A 15,364-nucleotide genomic window follows, 5' to 3' on the forward strand; every position below is an offset into this window, starting at 1 on the left:
GACCTACTGTTTGGCTGCTTGCAAGATTGACCCTCTGTAGACAGCCAGACCAGCTAATGTACAGAGTAAAACACAGTCTGCTTCAGCCAAGATTTACCAACAAGGCAGCTAAAAAAAAAAAGTTCACTAGCAGTTGGACTTCATTGTCATCAATAAGATCAATTGCGCCAGGTAGAATATGCACTTTGGGAACAGGGAAATTGGCTACAAATCCAAGAAATCAACAAAACTGTTACATCGCAGGAATAATTGTACATCATCCAGCTGGTAATGGCCAATTTATTTTGATTCATAAATTAAATCACCACACTGTACTGCTGTCATTGTTCAAATAGCATTGTTCAAATTTTAAATTTAATATATTTTCTGAAAATGGTTTTATTTTTTAGCCTGTCTTGCCTTTGTGTTCTTTGTGCCTTTAAAAAAAAGAAAAAACCTTTTCGATATCTGATGAGTGTGTATTTTGTATGGTTTCATTCACCAACCTAAAATTAAATGCATTGATATATTAATTACAGCGGGATGCTGGTCCTTAGAGTTTACCTATTGAAAAACCGCCTCAGGACCGCCAGTCAGATTCATTATGGCCATGGTGGGAAGTGGTGCAGCCTCTTTCCAGACACATTATCGGCAGTGTTGGCTAAGTTGTGTGTGTGTGTGTGTGTGTGTGTGTGTGTATTTGTTTCCTCTCCAAAAGTCATAATACAAGACAAGGATGTCATATATCTATAGAAGACTGTATATTTTGCATGCATGTTGGCCTTCTAATTTTCTTAGGCGGGGGCAATTTTATTATTGAATTTATAGGATCACTAATCTGCATAATCGTATTTCAGTAGCCTGCCAAATTATCAGAGATGTCTGTGCAGCAAGGACACGCTATGCAGTCTTGAACGTGTCCAAACGCTGTCTGTTTTTCTTCTATGAGAGGTCTGTGACAGTTCCTCGGTATAATGGGATTTCTGGTAGAAATGTCCCGTCACATCATTAACGGTCGAGAAAGGAGAACAGAATAACGAGACCTGATATGTACATAAATATCGTATTATCTAGTTATATTTGTATACGTTTCTACACCAAATGTATAGCCTTTAATTTGTTGTCAAGGAAACCGAAAGGGGGGAGCGATACGTGTTGGGGTGAGAACGCGAGCGAGACAGAAACGGAAGGAGTGTGTGGAGGAGGGAGGGAGGGGGGCCGGGGGTCGTATTATAATGTGTATAACGGCACAGACGCGCTTGTGTGCTGTCTGCGATATACGGGGCAGTCGGAGTGGGGTGGGGGTATGTTTGGCGAGAGGATTTAAATCCATGCACGCTCTTCGTGGTTATTTTGTCATAACCGTTCGTCGATTCTCGTTATAATCGTTATGGATATAATTTAGATGTGAAGGAAAACGAATCTCAGGCGTCTACAGAAAAGGGGGGAAATTGCCTTCTGCTGCTGCAGCTCCTGTGTAACTACTGTCTGCTTTGACCTAGTGAGGATGCTGTCCGCTCGACCGGCTCTTTGAATAGGGCAATCCCTTTCTCCGGGTAGCCTTAGCCTATTTAAGCTAGCCAGCTTTAAGGTTTTTCCCCCCTCCCCTGTCGCGCGCTCTCCTCTCTCCCGGCGACGGAAGGACCGGGGTTACTTTTTTTGCAAATATTTATATATAGTTTTTAGCTACATTATTTCGTCGTTTGAGCGATTGGGGGATTGTGTCTCCCGTTCGGTTTTTTGATGACTGGTTTCGTGTTTTGCTGCGCGATGTACATGGATAAAACCAGTGTGCTCCGGGGTAAGACCATGGCTTTTATTTTTTAAATTTTATTTGCTATGTAGTTGATATTTGGATTTTAAGTTTAAATGCAAACCTGTGGTTTTTAATTAGCTGCTGTATGTTGGTATCTGGATGACCCATATGATGTAGCCTATGTTATTGATCACTGATGTATTACAGTTGATGTTTTACCGAGTGTTGTATGAGATATCTATATGGTCGTCCTGTAATTAATGGACGAGCATCCCCCATTTCCACGCTGTTTTTGAAAAATGGTTTCATTCTGTCACAATGTCAAACGAAGACGCTCTGCAAATACAGTGATCACACTGCAACGGTAAAATGTTGGATGTGTTCTGTCAAAAGCAATTCGTTTGTATTCACATTGACGCACAGGTTTTCTAAATGGTTTCTTTATTATCGTGATGCTGGTATTAATATGCCACATTCTGTCTGTCAACGAATATACAAAATATGTTGTCTTTCAGATGAATATTCGAAATAAAATGGCTACACCTGATTACACCTAAATGCACTTTAAAAATAATTGGGTACAATAGTGAATGCAGTCAGACAGCCGGGTCCAGCGGTAATGTTCCATCACGGCGGACTGAGGGAAACCGAACGCCGCAGTTAATAGGCTAATTTTGATTGACACATGCAGTCCCTGTGTGTTGGGTTCTGGTTCAGAGATGGGGAGGGGAGGGGGGTTCTGTGTGTCTCGCTGCATTAGCCCGCTTCAGATGTGTGGTTTCTCTGTGTGTTTCGTTATATTGTTTAAATTCTACCGTTATCTCGGCGTGTTTAGCTCTGTTAGCTTAACGTTAGCCAAAGGTGTGTTTTTACTTGTTTTAAGCGCTGCGAGTCTCCTACAGATGTTTTTCTTTTTGTGTTGTTGATGCACTATACCACTGGTGCCTGTTTCGGTTGAGTGTTGCCAGTCTTTGTGTTCGGTTTGGCTCGCTGTCACTGCCGTGTTGGGCAGTATTTGGTCTGTGTCACTACATTTTTTCGAATGCAGCAGGTATGAGCAGAATATGGATGGTGTGGTGGTGTGTTAGCATGTAAGTGTGAACACTACTAGCCGTATTGGTGAGGTGGGTGTGTCTGCATCGTGCGGTCATCTGCTCGTGTATTTTATATTGTCTTCATTTTTGGGGGAGGATAGGACGCGGAAATTCCGCAAAATTGGGACAGTTGGGCTACATCTGCCATTTTATTATCTATCGGGAGGATTCATTTGTATCGTTTTTGTATATTTTCTGAGATAGATGTCCTCTGCATAGTACCCAAGTGATCCTACATTCTTTACATCGACCTAAGAAAGGCTTCCGTACAGAAATAGTCACATATGTTATATTCGATTTCTCAATGCAAAATATACACATTATTTCATTCACTTGAATCGACATACAAAAATCTTCTTTTTATAGTCTATTATGCTATTCTCGCCACTGTGTAACTCCCACAGATGATATTTTCCATTTGGTAGTAACCTTTTTTTATTATTAATAGGAGTAAATATAAAATGAATGTGTCTTCATTTCTTTATGTGCATGATGATACTGTAAAGCCATGAACCTGCGGTGTGATGCTCTTCTGGATAAATGGACCATATCAATGTCACATGGTGCTTTTCATTTTTTGTCCACTGTCTTTTACGATGTGGTACCTGTAGAGGTGAATCACTCATTGCTGTTGAGTTGTGCGTTCCCTCCTAATGACAAACTGTTCCGAGTGCATCATTACGATGAAACGCTCATTTTCATTTGCCGAAATATAGCCCGTTATGAGGTTCATTGCAGTTCATGTTCCAAAACAAGTCAATCAAGTGTCAGCATGGGCAGTCAACAATGTTGCCTTTGATTTAGCGGAGGTTAATAATAATCGCTGCTGAACTGGCCTCCTTGGTGCATAACCGGCAGCACTTACTGAAAGAGGCACAATCTGAAAGACCCACAATCTGTGTCTGTAACACGACGGGTGGGAGTGTTCAGCACCCGAAAAGACTAGAATCAACTTCGCCGTGACCGACTTGGCCAAGCGGAAAGATTCGGCATTCTGGGACATTGTTTTTGCTTGCACAGGTGCTAATTAAGCTGTTTGTTAACTCTGTAGCCTGAATTTTATTTTATTTTGTTTTATTTATTATTTTTAAAAAGAAGAGGCACTATGGCTATTTGTGTTTCCGGTGGCTGGGGAGTATGCACTCTCAAATGCGAATACGCTATCCCAAAAAAAAAAAAAAAAAATGCAAGATACACATTCTTCTCATATGACATATAGTTCTGCTGGTTTAATCATCCCATACTTTATGAATCCTTGTTGAGTCATTGGATACTGGATGTCCACTGACACAACATTATAATGCTGTGCAAACATGTTATTGTTAATAGCAATGGGAAGTTTCCCATCACTTGGTAGGCTATATTTTCCCTGGATGCCACTGACTTGATATAATTTAATAGATGGCTGTTCCTCTTTAACCCCTTCAGCATGGGTATAAGGAGAAAGTCGATTTTGGTCTAACACCAAAAATGATTCATTTCTTACATTCCTTCTGGTTTAGAGTTTTATTGTAAGGCTCGCTTGGTATTTGATCAGTTGTGTCAAGTATCGAACAGTTAGGTCTGCGTGTGCAGGCCGGTAATTCTAAACATCGGATATTGACGTTTCCTTCTGTTGAAATCCATGAGAGATCACGCTACTCCATGATATTATTGTCGTGGTCCGTAAAAATGTGTCAGAGAATAGATCAGGGGGGTGTCGAGCTCAAGTCCTGGAGGGCCGTGGCGTTTGTGGGTTCCTTCCTGTAAGCTGCCAATTAAGGCATTGAGAAGGTGTTCAGAATCTTAAGCCGTTCATCGACGTAAATTAATCGTTAGCGTTGAAACTCACCAAAAACCAACAGACGGTGGCCCGGAATCTGACGCACCGTGGAATAGATCAAAGAACGGTTAAAGACAAATGACCCCGTGTTGTTTTTGCCCATTATCGTTTTATCTGAAGCGCTCTTAAGTGTTGGTTCAATGACTGAAACATTTAATTGTGGACGTGGGGAAACACAAGGTGTATGTTTAAAAGTGACGACGGGGGAAGCTGCACCACCGCAGCGGTGAGAGAGCCCAAGCCCTTTCATTAGGAGCAAGGAATGCTGGGAGGACGCTCTCCGCAGTCCTCTACAGATGAGTGTGATGTCGAAGTTAATTATGACTGTGCCAGAAAAAGGAGAAGAAAAAAAAAACACTGGCTATACGACGTCCCCGTGAACAAGCTTTTTATAGACCCACCCGTCTTATACAGTAAACCCCAGGAGCCAGTGCCCCAAGTCCACATAGCCCTATGTTTTTGTTTGAAGTGTATAACCATTTTGTCCTTACTCAGCACGCTGATACTGCCATATTGTGTGTTAGCTGTGCGCACACTCTTGCTGTGTAATCGGTCACGGAACTTAAAGCATGACGGTTTACTTGGGCCCATTGTCTGCGGCTCGACGGTCAGATCAGCTCAAGTTGCGTAATCTCGACCCCCTAGTTCTAAACGCTCTCTCTCTCTCTCTCGAGATTCTTCTAAATCACTGTAATAAAGTCTCCCCGGTTAAATCGCTGCCCACACAATCCGTGATCTTTAATAATGACTCAGCGTATGCGTTTTATTTAAATTCACACGCGGCGTATAGACGGGCGTCCCGCGGGGGGGGGGGGTAATGTGATTGAAATGGCTTATTGATCTGAAAAATGGACTGTGTAATTGCCGGACTTTGGCTTGGCGGGGAGAGGCGGATCGGCTTGGCCAAGTAGGCGGGCGTCCTGCTGGAGCTTCTCTGTGCGAAGGGGCCGCCGGGCCTTGCCAAGAGGAGCAGTGAACTGAAGCGAAGGCAAACCCAAGCAAATAACACATGAGGGTGTTTGGTTTTTTTTTTTTTTACTGCTAGTGCTGCCATCTGCCCTGTTTTAAGAATCTTGACTGGGAAGCGTGCTAATGACAGTGGAATGTGGTGTTATTTTAGCTCTCGTCGTGAACTTGCACGTTGTTGCGTTCGCTGCAAAAAAAAAAAAACCATCTACTAGCGCAGGTGTGAAGCCGCAGTCTTGGAGGGGCGCGGCAGTGTCTGCTGGTTTTTTGGGGTGTGTTCTCAGCGCACGAGCCTTTCACTTAAGTCACTGGTTGTCTGAGGAATCCACACACCTTGTTCTCAAGGCCTTAATTGGCAGCTGATTGAAAGGAAAGCACACAAAAAAAACCCCAAAGACACTGCGGCCCCCTTGGGATTCAGTTTGGCAGTCCTTGCTCTGCTACTGTTATCTGTTCCACAGAATCGCGTTGTCAAATTTGAATAATGGTTGTACATAACTCAGGACATAACTTTTTGTTTTTTTCCCATTGGTACATTGGTACAGTCATATCCAGGCATATCTTGTAATATCTGGCAACATGTTGTGTATACTGACCAAAAATATTCTACTTGGTCTGTGTGGCATGGTTTTGGCCACATTTTTTAGTATACCTGTATAGTCTATGCCATTGTGCATGAGCGCCAGATTGTGGGGGGGGACAGATTTGATGGGGAGGAGAGTGTGTGATAATGAACAGGCCCAGGGCTATCTGTCAGTTGTGAGGAGTCAAGGGCATGGTGGAATGCCCCTCTCTGTCATTTCAATGGAGTACTTATGATGCTCATCCACAATACATCATAAAACATATATATATAGGCTATATATAGAAACACTCTGAATAGATTGTATAGAAACATTAACTACAGGGCTGGCTAATGAGGCTACAGTAAGCCAGAAGTTTGTATGACATGGTGGTAGTCATAAGTCCATCCATTATCTAAACCTGCTTATCCTGGGCAGGGTTGCGGGGGGGTGCTGGAGCCTATCTCAGCATGCATTGTGCAAGAGGCAGGAATACACCCAGGACAGGCTGCCAATCTATTGCAGGGCATAGTCATACGTAGGCATTTGCAGATTTTGAGGAACAATTTTTGGTGATGCTTTTATTATCTCTGTGCTGAATTTATTCTCGAAATCCAGATCTTGGTTTATTTTTATGAACGTGTGTGCCTACGCTGCTTCCTCTTCAATATCCCCAGTCGTTCTGTTCAAAATATGCATATTTGCTAATAGAGGGACAATGCACTGATGTTTGAACAAATCCCTGCTGGAGAGGCAGGTTTTTAATGAGCACAGAGAGAGGTAGAGAGTGTCTCTTGTCATCTCTTGTCTGTCTGGGCAATTGACACTGGAACTGGAGTGTTTTTATCCATCGAAAATCCATCCACGTTCTGGTTAGCCTAGTCTTATTGTTGTAAACCCAGAGGTTCTCAAGTTCGGTCCAGGGGTACTCAACTATTCCAACCACAATTGCAATCCAAGAATTTTAACAAGCTGTTAATTTTTTCTTAATTATGGGTTTGCAGGTTTTGAGGGATCATTTAGCCTCTTGAGCCATATTTATGTCAGGGATAACTATGCATGCCATGAAGAATAAAAGTCCCATATTCACACTGGGGCGACATAGCTCAGGAGGTTAAGAGCGTTTGTCTGGCAGACGGAGGGTTGCTGGTTCGATCCCCTGCCCGAGGCATGTCAAAGTGTCCCTGAGCAAGACACATAACCCCTAATTGCTCCCAACGAGCTGATTGGTACCTTGCATGGCAGCCTTTCACCGTTGGTGTGTGAGTGTGAGTGTGTGTGTGAATGAGAGGCATCAATTGTAAAGCGCTTTGGATAGAAGTGCTATATAAATGCAGTCCTATATGCATTTACCATTTACATTGTGCTGTTGTAAGAAATACCTGTCGTTGATGCCATTATGTCTGCTGACCACACATTCCCTTGATCTTCTCACGATTACAATGCAGTTGGTACACATCGATTAAATAGTAGAATGGCAGCCAGGAACTGAGATCAGGAACTACTCAACTCGAAAGACTAAGCTAATGTAATCAGCAGCATGAGCGATACTCTGTGGCCTAATTGAGAGAGGTCACAGGTTCACTCCATCCTCTGTGTTTGTCCAGCTCTCGCTGGTCTTGATCAAAGCTTGCAAAATGTATGAGAAGAAGGCAATATGGGGGATAGAGGTCCTGACTGACTGAATCCCGTGGGGGTGGGGGGTGGGGGCGGGTTACGTGATTTCTCTCATCCTGGCACTCATTTGCCACCATCTTATCTAATAAAGATAATTTTCTGTCAGATTTGAGAACCGTGCCCTTTCACTATATTGCATACGATTACATAAAGAGAGGGGAAATTCTTTTTTTTTTTTTTTTAACTGATCAAATTAAAGACTGAGGTGAATAAATAGGCTCCTAATTGGTGAAAGTGTGGACATAATGTGCACAAGAGCTAACCAATGTGGAAGGTAATGAGGGATTCAAAGACAAAGCAAAATGACAATGAGCCAAACCGGCAGGCATTGTGTTAATGAGTTTAATGGAAAAAGTATGAAAGGATTTAAGCGTGTGTTCAGCAACCTTAATTGAGCCAGAAGTTGGGGTTGGAATGAAAGCCAGCGTAGACAGGGGGGGTCCCCTGGCCTAGGTTTGAGGGACACTGTTGTTGAACATTCCAGCTGTGGTGTAAAATCCAGAGTTTCAGGTTTTGTTTTTCTTTCTTTGCTTTTTTTTTTTTTTTTTTTTTGCTGTATGATCTATATTTGTACCGTACTGCTTCCGTTTCTTTACACAGAACGTGTTGAGCTATGGAAAAAAAACGCTTCCTTCTTGCTTTTTATATCCATTCGGGAAGGTATACCAAGTTATTCTACAGGTTCAGAGAAAAGAAAAAGAGATGCATGTTCAGCACATGTTTGGAGTGTTTGTTTTGTGTGTCTTCATGCGGGGTTATAGGCTATTTGTTCCTGTCTGCATGTCTGCCTGTATATGACATTCGGAAAGCTTTTGCACTCCTTGTTTTTTCATGTTTTTTGATGACTCAGTGGTAAGAAGCTCCTGGTTTGAAATGCTTGGGTTTCTTTTTTTTTTTTTTTCTTGTTTTATCCTTTTTAACATTAATGAAAACAGACTTCACCACAAGTATTCAGATTATTTTTCCTTGGTAAAAGCGCCAAAGAACCAAAAAACCAAGAGCAGCACAAATTAGGGGGACTCTCTTAAAATAGCCTTTTCACAGTTTCATCCTTTAGCCTTTTATAGTTGTTGGCATAAGATTTACAGCTCTTGAACACTGCCATTGACGATAGAGCTTGACAAACTAAAGAAACTAATTTGTACATGAAGTGTCATTTATTGGAAGGTTAAATTCAGATTATACATTTGCATTTATAACAAAAGCAAAGATACAAACTGGACAGTGATTGACAGGGGTAGTATAAGTTTGTGTCACAGTCAAGCATCACATCTACTTACCACCAACGGAGCAAAATATAACACGGTAACATCACTTAGTTTTTTTTTTTTTTAAACAGATCAAAGGGGTGCTCTGTGCTGCAGAGAGAAGGGGTGCTCTGTGCTGGAGAGGGAAGGGGTGCTCTGTGCTGCAGGGAGAAGGGGTGCTCTGTGCTGGAGAGGGAAAGGGTGCTCTGTGCTGCAGGGAGAAGGGGTGCTCTGTGCTGGAGAGGGAAGGGGTGCTCTGTGCTGCAGGGAGAAGGGGTGCTCTGTGCTGGAGAGGGAAGGGGTGCTCTGTGCTGCAGGGAGAAGGGGTGCTCTGTGCTGCAGAGAGAAGGGGTGCTCTGTGCTGCAGAGAGAATGGGTGCTCTGTGTTGCAGGAGAAGGGGTGCTCTGTGCTGCAGAGGGAAGGGGTGCTCTGTGCTGCAGGAGAAGGGGTGCTCTGTGCTGTAGAGAGAAGGGGTGCTCTGTGCTGCAGAGGGAAGGGGTGCTCTGTGCTGCACAGAGAAGGGGTGCTCTGTGCTATAGAGGGAAGGGGTGCTCTGTGCTGCAGTGAGAAGGGGTGCTCTGTGCTGCAGAGAGAAGGGGTGCTCTGTGCTGCAGTGAGAAGGGGTGCTCTGTGCTGCAGAGAGAAGGGGTGCTCTGTGCTGCAGGAGAAGGGGTACTCTGCTGCAGTGAGAAGGGGTGCTCTGTGCTGCAGAGAGAAGGGGTGCTCTGTGCTGCAGGGAGAAGGGGTGCTCTGTGCTGCAGAGAGAAGGGGTGCTCTGTGCTGCAGAGAGAAGGGGTGCTCTGAGCTGTAGAGGGAAGGGGTGCTCTGTGCTGCAGTGAGAAGGGGTGCTCTGTGCTGCAGGAGAAGGGGTGCTCTGTGCTGCAGAGAGAAGGGGTGCTCTGTGCTGCAGAGGGAAGGGGTACTCTGTGCTGCAGGAGAAGGGGTGCTCTGTGCTGCAGGAGAAGGGGTGCTCTGTGCTGCAGAGAGAAGGGGTGCTCTGTGCTGCAGCAGAAGGGGTGGTCTGTGCTGCAGGAGAAGGGGTGCTCTGTGCTGCAGAGAGAATGGGTGCTCTGTGCTGCAGAGAGAAGGGGTGCTCTGTGCTGCAGAGAGAAGGGGTGCTCTGTGCTGTAGAGGGAAGGGGTGTTCTGTGCTGCAGAGAGAAGTGGCGCTCTGTGCTGCAGGAGAAGGGGTGCTCTGTGCTGCAGAGAGAATGGGTGCTCTGTGCTGCATAGAGAAGGGGTGCTCTGTGCTGCAGGAGAAGGGGTGCTCTGTGCTGCAGAGAGAATGGGTGCTCTGTGCTGCAGAGAGAATGGGTGCTCTGTGCTGCAGGAGAAGGGGTGCTCTGTGCTGCAGAGCAAGGGGTGTTCTGTGCTGCAGGAGAAGGGGTGCTCTGTGCTATAGAGGAAAGGGGTGCTCTGTGCTGCAGAGAGAAGGGGTGCTCTGTGCTGTAGAGGAAAGGGGTGCTCTGTGCTGTAGAGGAAAGGGGTGCTCTGTGCTGCAGAGAGAAGGGGTGCTCTGTGCTGTAGAAGGAAGGGGTGCTCTGTGCTGCAGAACGCTGTCAGGAATCCAGATGTTCATCCACTGCAGACTCTGATGTTGTAATAAGTATAGCATAGCCAAGATTTCAGCTAGCAATGGTTGTGGCCTTTAGGGCACAGATACTCAAATCTGGCCCTCAAGGTCAGTAGTACTCCAGGTGGACTACGGACCTGACAGTCCTTAGTCCAGTAACGTCACCGATTGGCCAGAGACTACACTCACCTGGAGCGCCAGGTTTAAATCAGTCCCTGATTAGAGGGGAGGAGTGAAAACGAACAGCAGTACTGACCCCGGGGGCCAGATTTGAGGACCCCTGGTTTAGGGCTTTAGCCGTCTTTGCCTTTTCCAGCTATTAGCCAATTCATTTATAAGAGCCAAATATTTACTTAAGCAGAAAAGTTCAGGATGTATTTAGAGTACATACTGGAAATGCTTAGACACAGTATTATCATACACTGTCTGGCAATTCATTTAGAAGACTATGACGGGCAGGTAACATTAGCTAATATTAGCTTCAAGCTTTCCGGATTTTTCGGTGTATACGATTATGACTTCAGGAGGTTAGCCGTGTGGCTAACTTCAGAAGATTCATGTTTAGGTTGAAACCGTTTGTAATTGTCGGCGTGTTAATATGGCCAATAAAACATTTAAACAATCGGTGTGATGACATTCAACCCTCAAATATTTCATTTGATCAAACATTCTCTCTTCCTGCAGAAGGAATTGGATAGGCTAGCGTTCACAATTAACATTTTTACAAAAACGATTGATGGAAAACTTTCACTGTTAAGAAGTTCCAACACCCATTATTCAGTTTGGCTGAAGGTTTCCAGCAGCAGAAATGATAAGTTGGGTTATTTTTAAAAAGCCGGGCCGAGCTGGCTAAGGTAAATATTTTTCCTGCTGAAAATGTGAATTTTGTGAGGAGAGGCCAAAGTGGAAACGGTGCAGCCGATTGGCCGCTGACGTGCTGTTGGAACGGTGCCCTGCGGAAAGAACGCCATTTTAAATGCACGCCCGTCCCAGGGTGCGAGATCGCTGGGGATTACAGTCAGTCAGTCAGTCAGTCAGTCAGTCAGTCAGTGCGAGAGTGAATGAGTCAGTCAGTCAGTCAGTCAGTCAGTCAGTCAGTCAGTCAGTCAGTCAGTGAGTCAGTCAGTCAGTCAGTCAGTCAGTCAGTCAGACAGTCAGTCAGTCAGACAGTCAGTCAGTCAGTCAGTCAGTCAGTCAGTCAGTGCGAGAGTGAATGAGTGAGTGAGTGAGTGAGTGAGTGAGTGAGTGAGTGAGTGAGTGAGTGAGTGAGTGAGTGAGTGAGTGAGTGAGTGAGTGAGTGAGTGAGCATCCTCGTCTGCCTGCACAAGAACAGGGCAAATCAAAAAATAAAAAATGTACCCAGTAGCCTACGAAGATGTGGGTAGTCAGGATGTGCTTCTCATTATACATTCCTTCTGAGTTTCCTTGTTTTTTTTTTTTAGGACCCTCATTTGGCAAATCTGATTCTACTAATCAGCAGCTCAATGAGAATGAGGTTGAATGATGTGTGGCTTTGTTAGGGCTGGAGTGAAAACCCACTGGACAGTAGATCTCCAGGAACAGGGTTGGGCTGCCCTGCTCTAGCTGTTGAATGAGGTGTGCTTTGTTAGGGTTGGAGTGAAAACCTACAGGATGGTAGATCTCCAGGAACAGGGTTGGGCAGCCCTGCTCTAGCTGTTGAATGAGGTGTGCTTTGTTAGGGCTGGAGTGCAAACCTACAGGACGTTAGATCTCCAGGGCTGTGCTGTGCTTTATTTATGTAGATGGTTTAAATCCAACAATCCGTGTGCATTGCCAGCTGGCTATAATGGCACAAAGATGAACTGATCTTTGTATCACCTCATTTAGCTGACTGCTTAGCACTGAATTATACTGCAAAAAATATCAGGACTATATTTTGGCTAGTATTCAGTTTTACTTCCTGTTTGTCGGGTGTCTGCAGGCTGGGTAGGTCTCTTATTGACGCTTGTCTTTAGAAGCTAGTTTTTTAGTTGAAACTGATTATATTCAGAGACAATTTGCCTAATTTACCTAATTTACTGATTTCAGCCTCTGAGATGTGGGGAATGTGTGTTGGGAAAGTGTGCAGGTGTGTTTTCGGAGTCTAGTGCTTCTGCCATGTTAGGTAATGCGTTGAAACAGGTTTAGAAGGTTGTGCAGGAAATAACTTTGTACCCGATAAGTGATACATTTTCCCACTAATATACAAAACCAAGCAATCAAAGTTGGATTGTTAAGGAACAGTTTTACTAGCTTTTTTTGTAACTTGCACAAATGCTCATTTCTGGGTACTGCTCAACACAGTGAAAATGTGAAATTTTCGCAAATTTGTCAGAAAAATCGCAATCCGAAGGGGTACCAGCCGCTACCGGTCGAACGTAGTTTAACTTTTTTTTTGTTATTAAAAAGTGGGACTGATTTCAGTGCAGGTGATTGATGGCTGCGTGGACGGAGGCGATCCTCAGAGAAACCCCCAGCATGCTCTTTTTCTCTCAAACGGAGCGTTGAGCCCAGTCTCCGTGGAAACTTGCACGTGGAAACTTGGCGGGTCGAACGCGTTTTCGATCGTGTTGTGAAAACTCGGCCCACGGTGCAGTCTGGCGCTGGGGTTCGAACGACAGGGGAGTTACCGAGCGATATGAGCAGATTCTGTCTGTTATACCTCCTGTTGCCGTTCTCGTTGTTAGTGTTAATCAGTTTAACCATCAGGGTCCAAGTTGAACTATGCGGTTGTTCCCTGTACTTGGACCGGTACATCTCTCTAGGGGTTTCGTCATACTTGTTCCTGGTTATGGTTATACACTTTGTTGTACGTCGCTCTGGATAAGAGCGTCTGCCAAATGCCTGTAATGTAATGTAATGTAATGATTTATTTTAGCTTTTTGTGCAAAAAATATTTGACCTGAGCTTATAGGGCCTCAGTATCATACTTCTAAATGGGCTTATTGATTAGCATTTATTGAAGGTATGGAAGCTCCTTAGAGGAAGTACAAAAAAGGGCATTTCTTACATGACTAAGGAAGAGCCGTGGCAAGCCTGAGAGATGTTAACCAGCTGTGGCTCTGGGTCTCTTTGTTGAAAACATTAACGGTGCTGCTGCTGCGCTCGAAAGATATTTTTTCTAAATAACAAATGTGTTTTTCAGTGGCGCGCACAACTTCCTGCTTGTCTGACTATAAAATGGAAGAAGATGGTGGAAGAATGTGCTGGCGAACAAATCTATGTATTTTTCTGAGGAAGGTTTCTGCCAACAGAATTATTTCCTTCCCTTAGTCAAAACATTGTGTAATATTTGCATGCCTCTACAGCGGAGGTTTATTAAAAGTAGTAATAAAATTTGCGTTGTTGTGTTGTGCAGTGCGAAGTGGAGTAAATGGACAATTTCAACAGGCATCAGGAGATATTAAATAAAATAAATAAGAACAAAGGACCAAAAAAAAGGCGAAGGCAAGGCCAAAATAGCTGGGGTTTGCTTTTACTAGCTGGTCTCACTGCGGCAATTTTAGCACACAGCATGTGGAACTCATTTAAAAACCCCTGCCTGTAGAAATGGGTGCTGGTGTAATCATATGGAATGAATTAAGGCCATGTGGGGGACAGGCTTGTTTTTTTTTTTTTTTAAGAGGGCAACATCATCCAGGCGGTGGGGCCTGCCCACCGTGTGACCTGGCCACGCCACTTTAAGAGATTCCGTGCGAGTTGAAAACATTTCTGGCAGCCTGTGACAGAATCAAAGTCCTTTTTATGTTTAAAAAGGTTGCCCCTCCCATCAGAGGGGGGAAGCCAATGGGAGCCACCTCAGCAGTTCTGAGAGGTCTTGTTGAGCCACTCAGAGTGTGTGTGTGTGTGCAACACAGCACTGCCCTTAACACACTAACCTACTAATCCCCTAACACACTAACCTACTGAGCACCCTGTTCCCTAGTCCCCTAACACACTAACCTACTGAGCACCCTGTTCCCTAATCTCCTAACACATTAACCTACTGAGCACCCTGTTCCGTAGTCTCCTAACACACTAACCTACTGAGCACCCTGTTCCCTAGTCTCCTAACACACTAACCTACTGAGCACCCTGTTCCGTAGTCTCCTAACACACTAACCTACTGAGCACCCTGTTCCCTAGTCTCCTAACACACTAACCTACTGAGCACCCTGTTCCCTAGTCTCCTAACACACTAACCTACTGAGCACCCAGTTCCCTAGTCTCCTAACACACTAACCTACTGAGCACCCTGTTCCCTAGTCTCCTAACACACTAACCTACTGAGCACCCTGTTCCCTAGTCCCCTAACACACTAACCTACTGAGCACCCTGTTCCCTAGTCCCCTAACACACTAACCTACTGAGCACCCTGTTCCCTAGTCTCCTAACACACTAACCTACTGAGCACCCTGTTCCCTAGTCTCCTAACACACTAACCTACTGAGCACCCTTTTCCCTAGTCTCCTAACACACTAACCTACTGAGGACCCTGTTCTTCTCCTAACACTAAAATACTTAAGACCCACTTAAGACTTATTTTTTGTTTTTTTGCGGTGTGTGTCCCCTCCTTTGTCCAAAATATTGAATCTATTTGGGCCTCTTTTAAAAAAAAAATTTTTTTACGCCTTAACCTAGACCTGAGCCTGGGGCGCAGCAGTAAGGCAAGGGGCTGCCGGGTAGGCTTGTTCGGGTAAGGCGTTCG

The 15,364-nt window shown here is 44.6% G+C and overlaps 1 protein-coding gene across 2 annotated transcripts in view; it reads left to right on the top strand.

The window, feature by feature from the left end:
• The window catches only part of fgd1 (FYVE, RhoGEF and PH domain containing 1), a 63,488-nt gene that overhangs the window by 28,117 nt on the left and 20,007 nt on the right, over positions 1-15,364 (top strand). The window contains exon 1 of one of the 2 annotated variants that reach the window (XM_035382955.1): positions 1,225-1,780. The exons of the other annotated variant lie outside the window; for it this stretch is intronic. Within the exon in view, the coding sequence (XP_035238846.1) occupies positions 1,723-1,780 (58 nt within the window). The 5' untranslated portion in view covers positions 1,225-1,722. Of the gene's footprint in view, positions 1-1,224; positions 1,781-15,364 lie in introns of those variants that run through there. 2 annotated transcript variants of the gene reach the window in all.

This window comes from Anguilla anguilla, chromosome 11 (genome assembly GCF_013347855.1).
Source record: "Anguilla anguilla isolate fAngAng1 chromosome 11, fAngAng1.pri, whole genome shotgun sequence".
Lineage (NCBI taxonomy): Eukaryota > Metazoa > Chordata > Actinopteri > Anguilliformes > Anguillidae > Anguilla > Anguilla anguilla.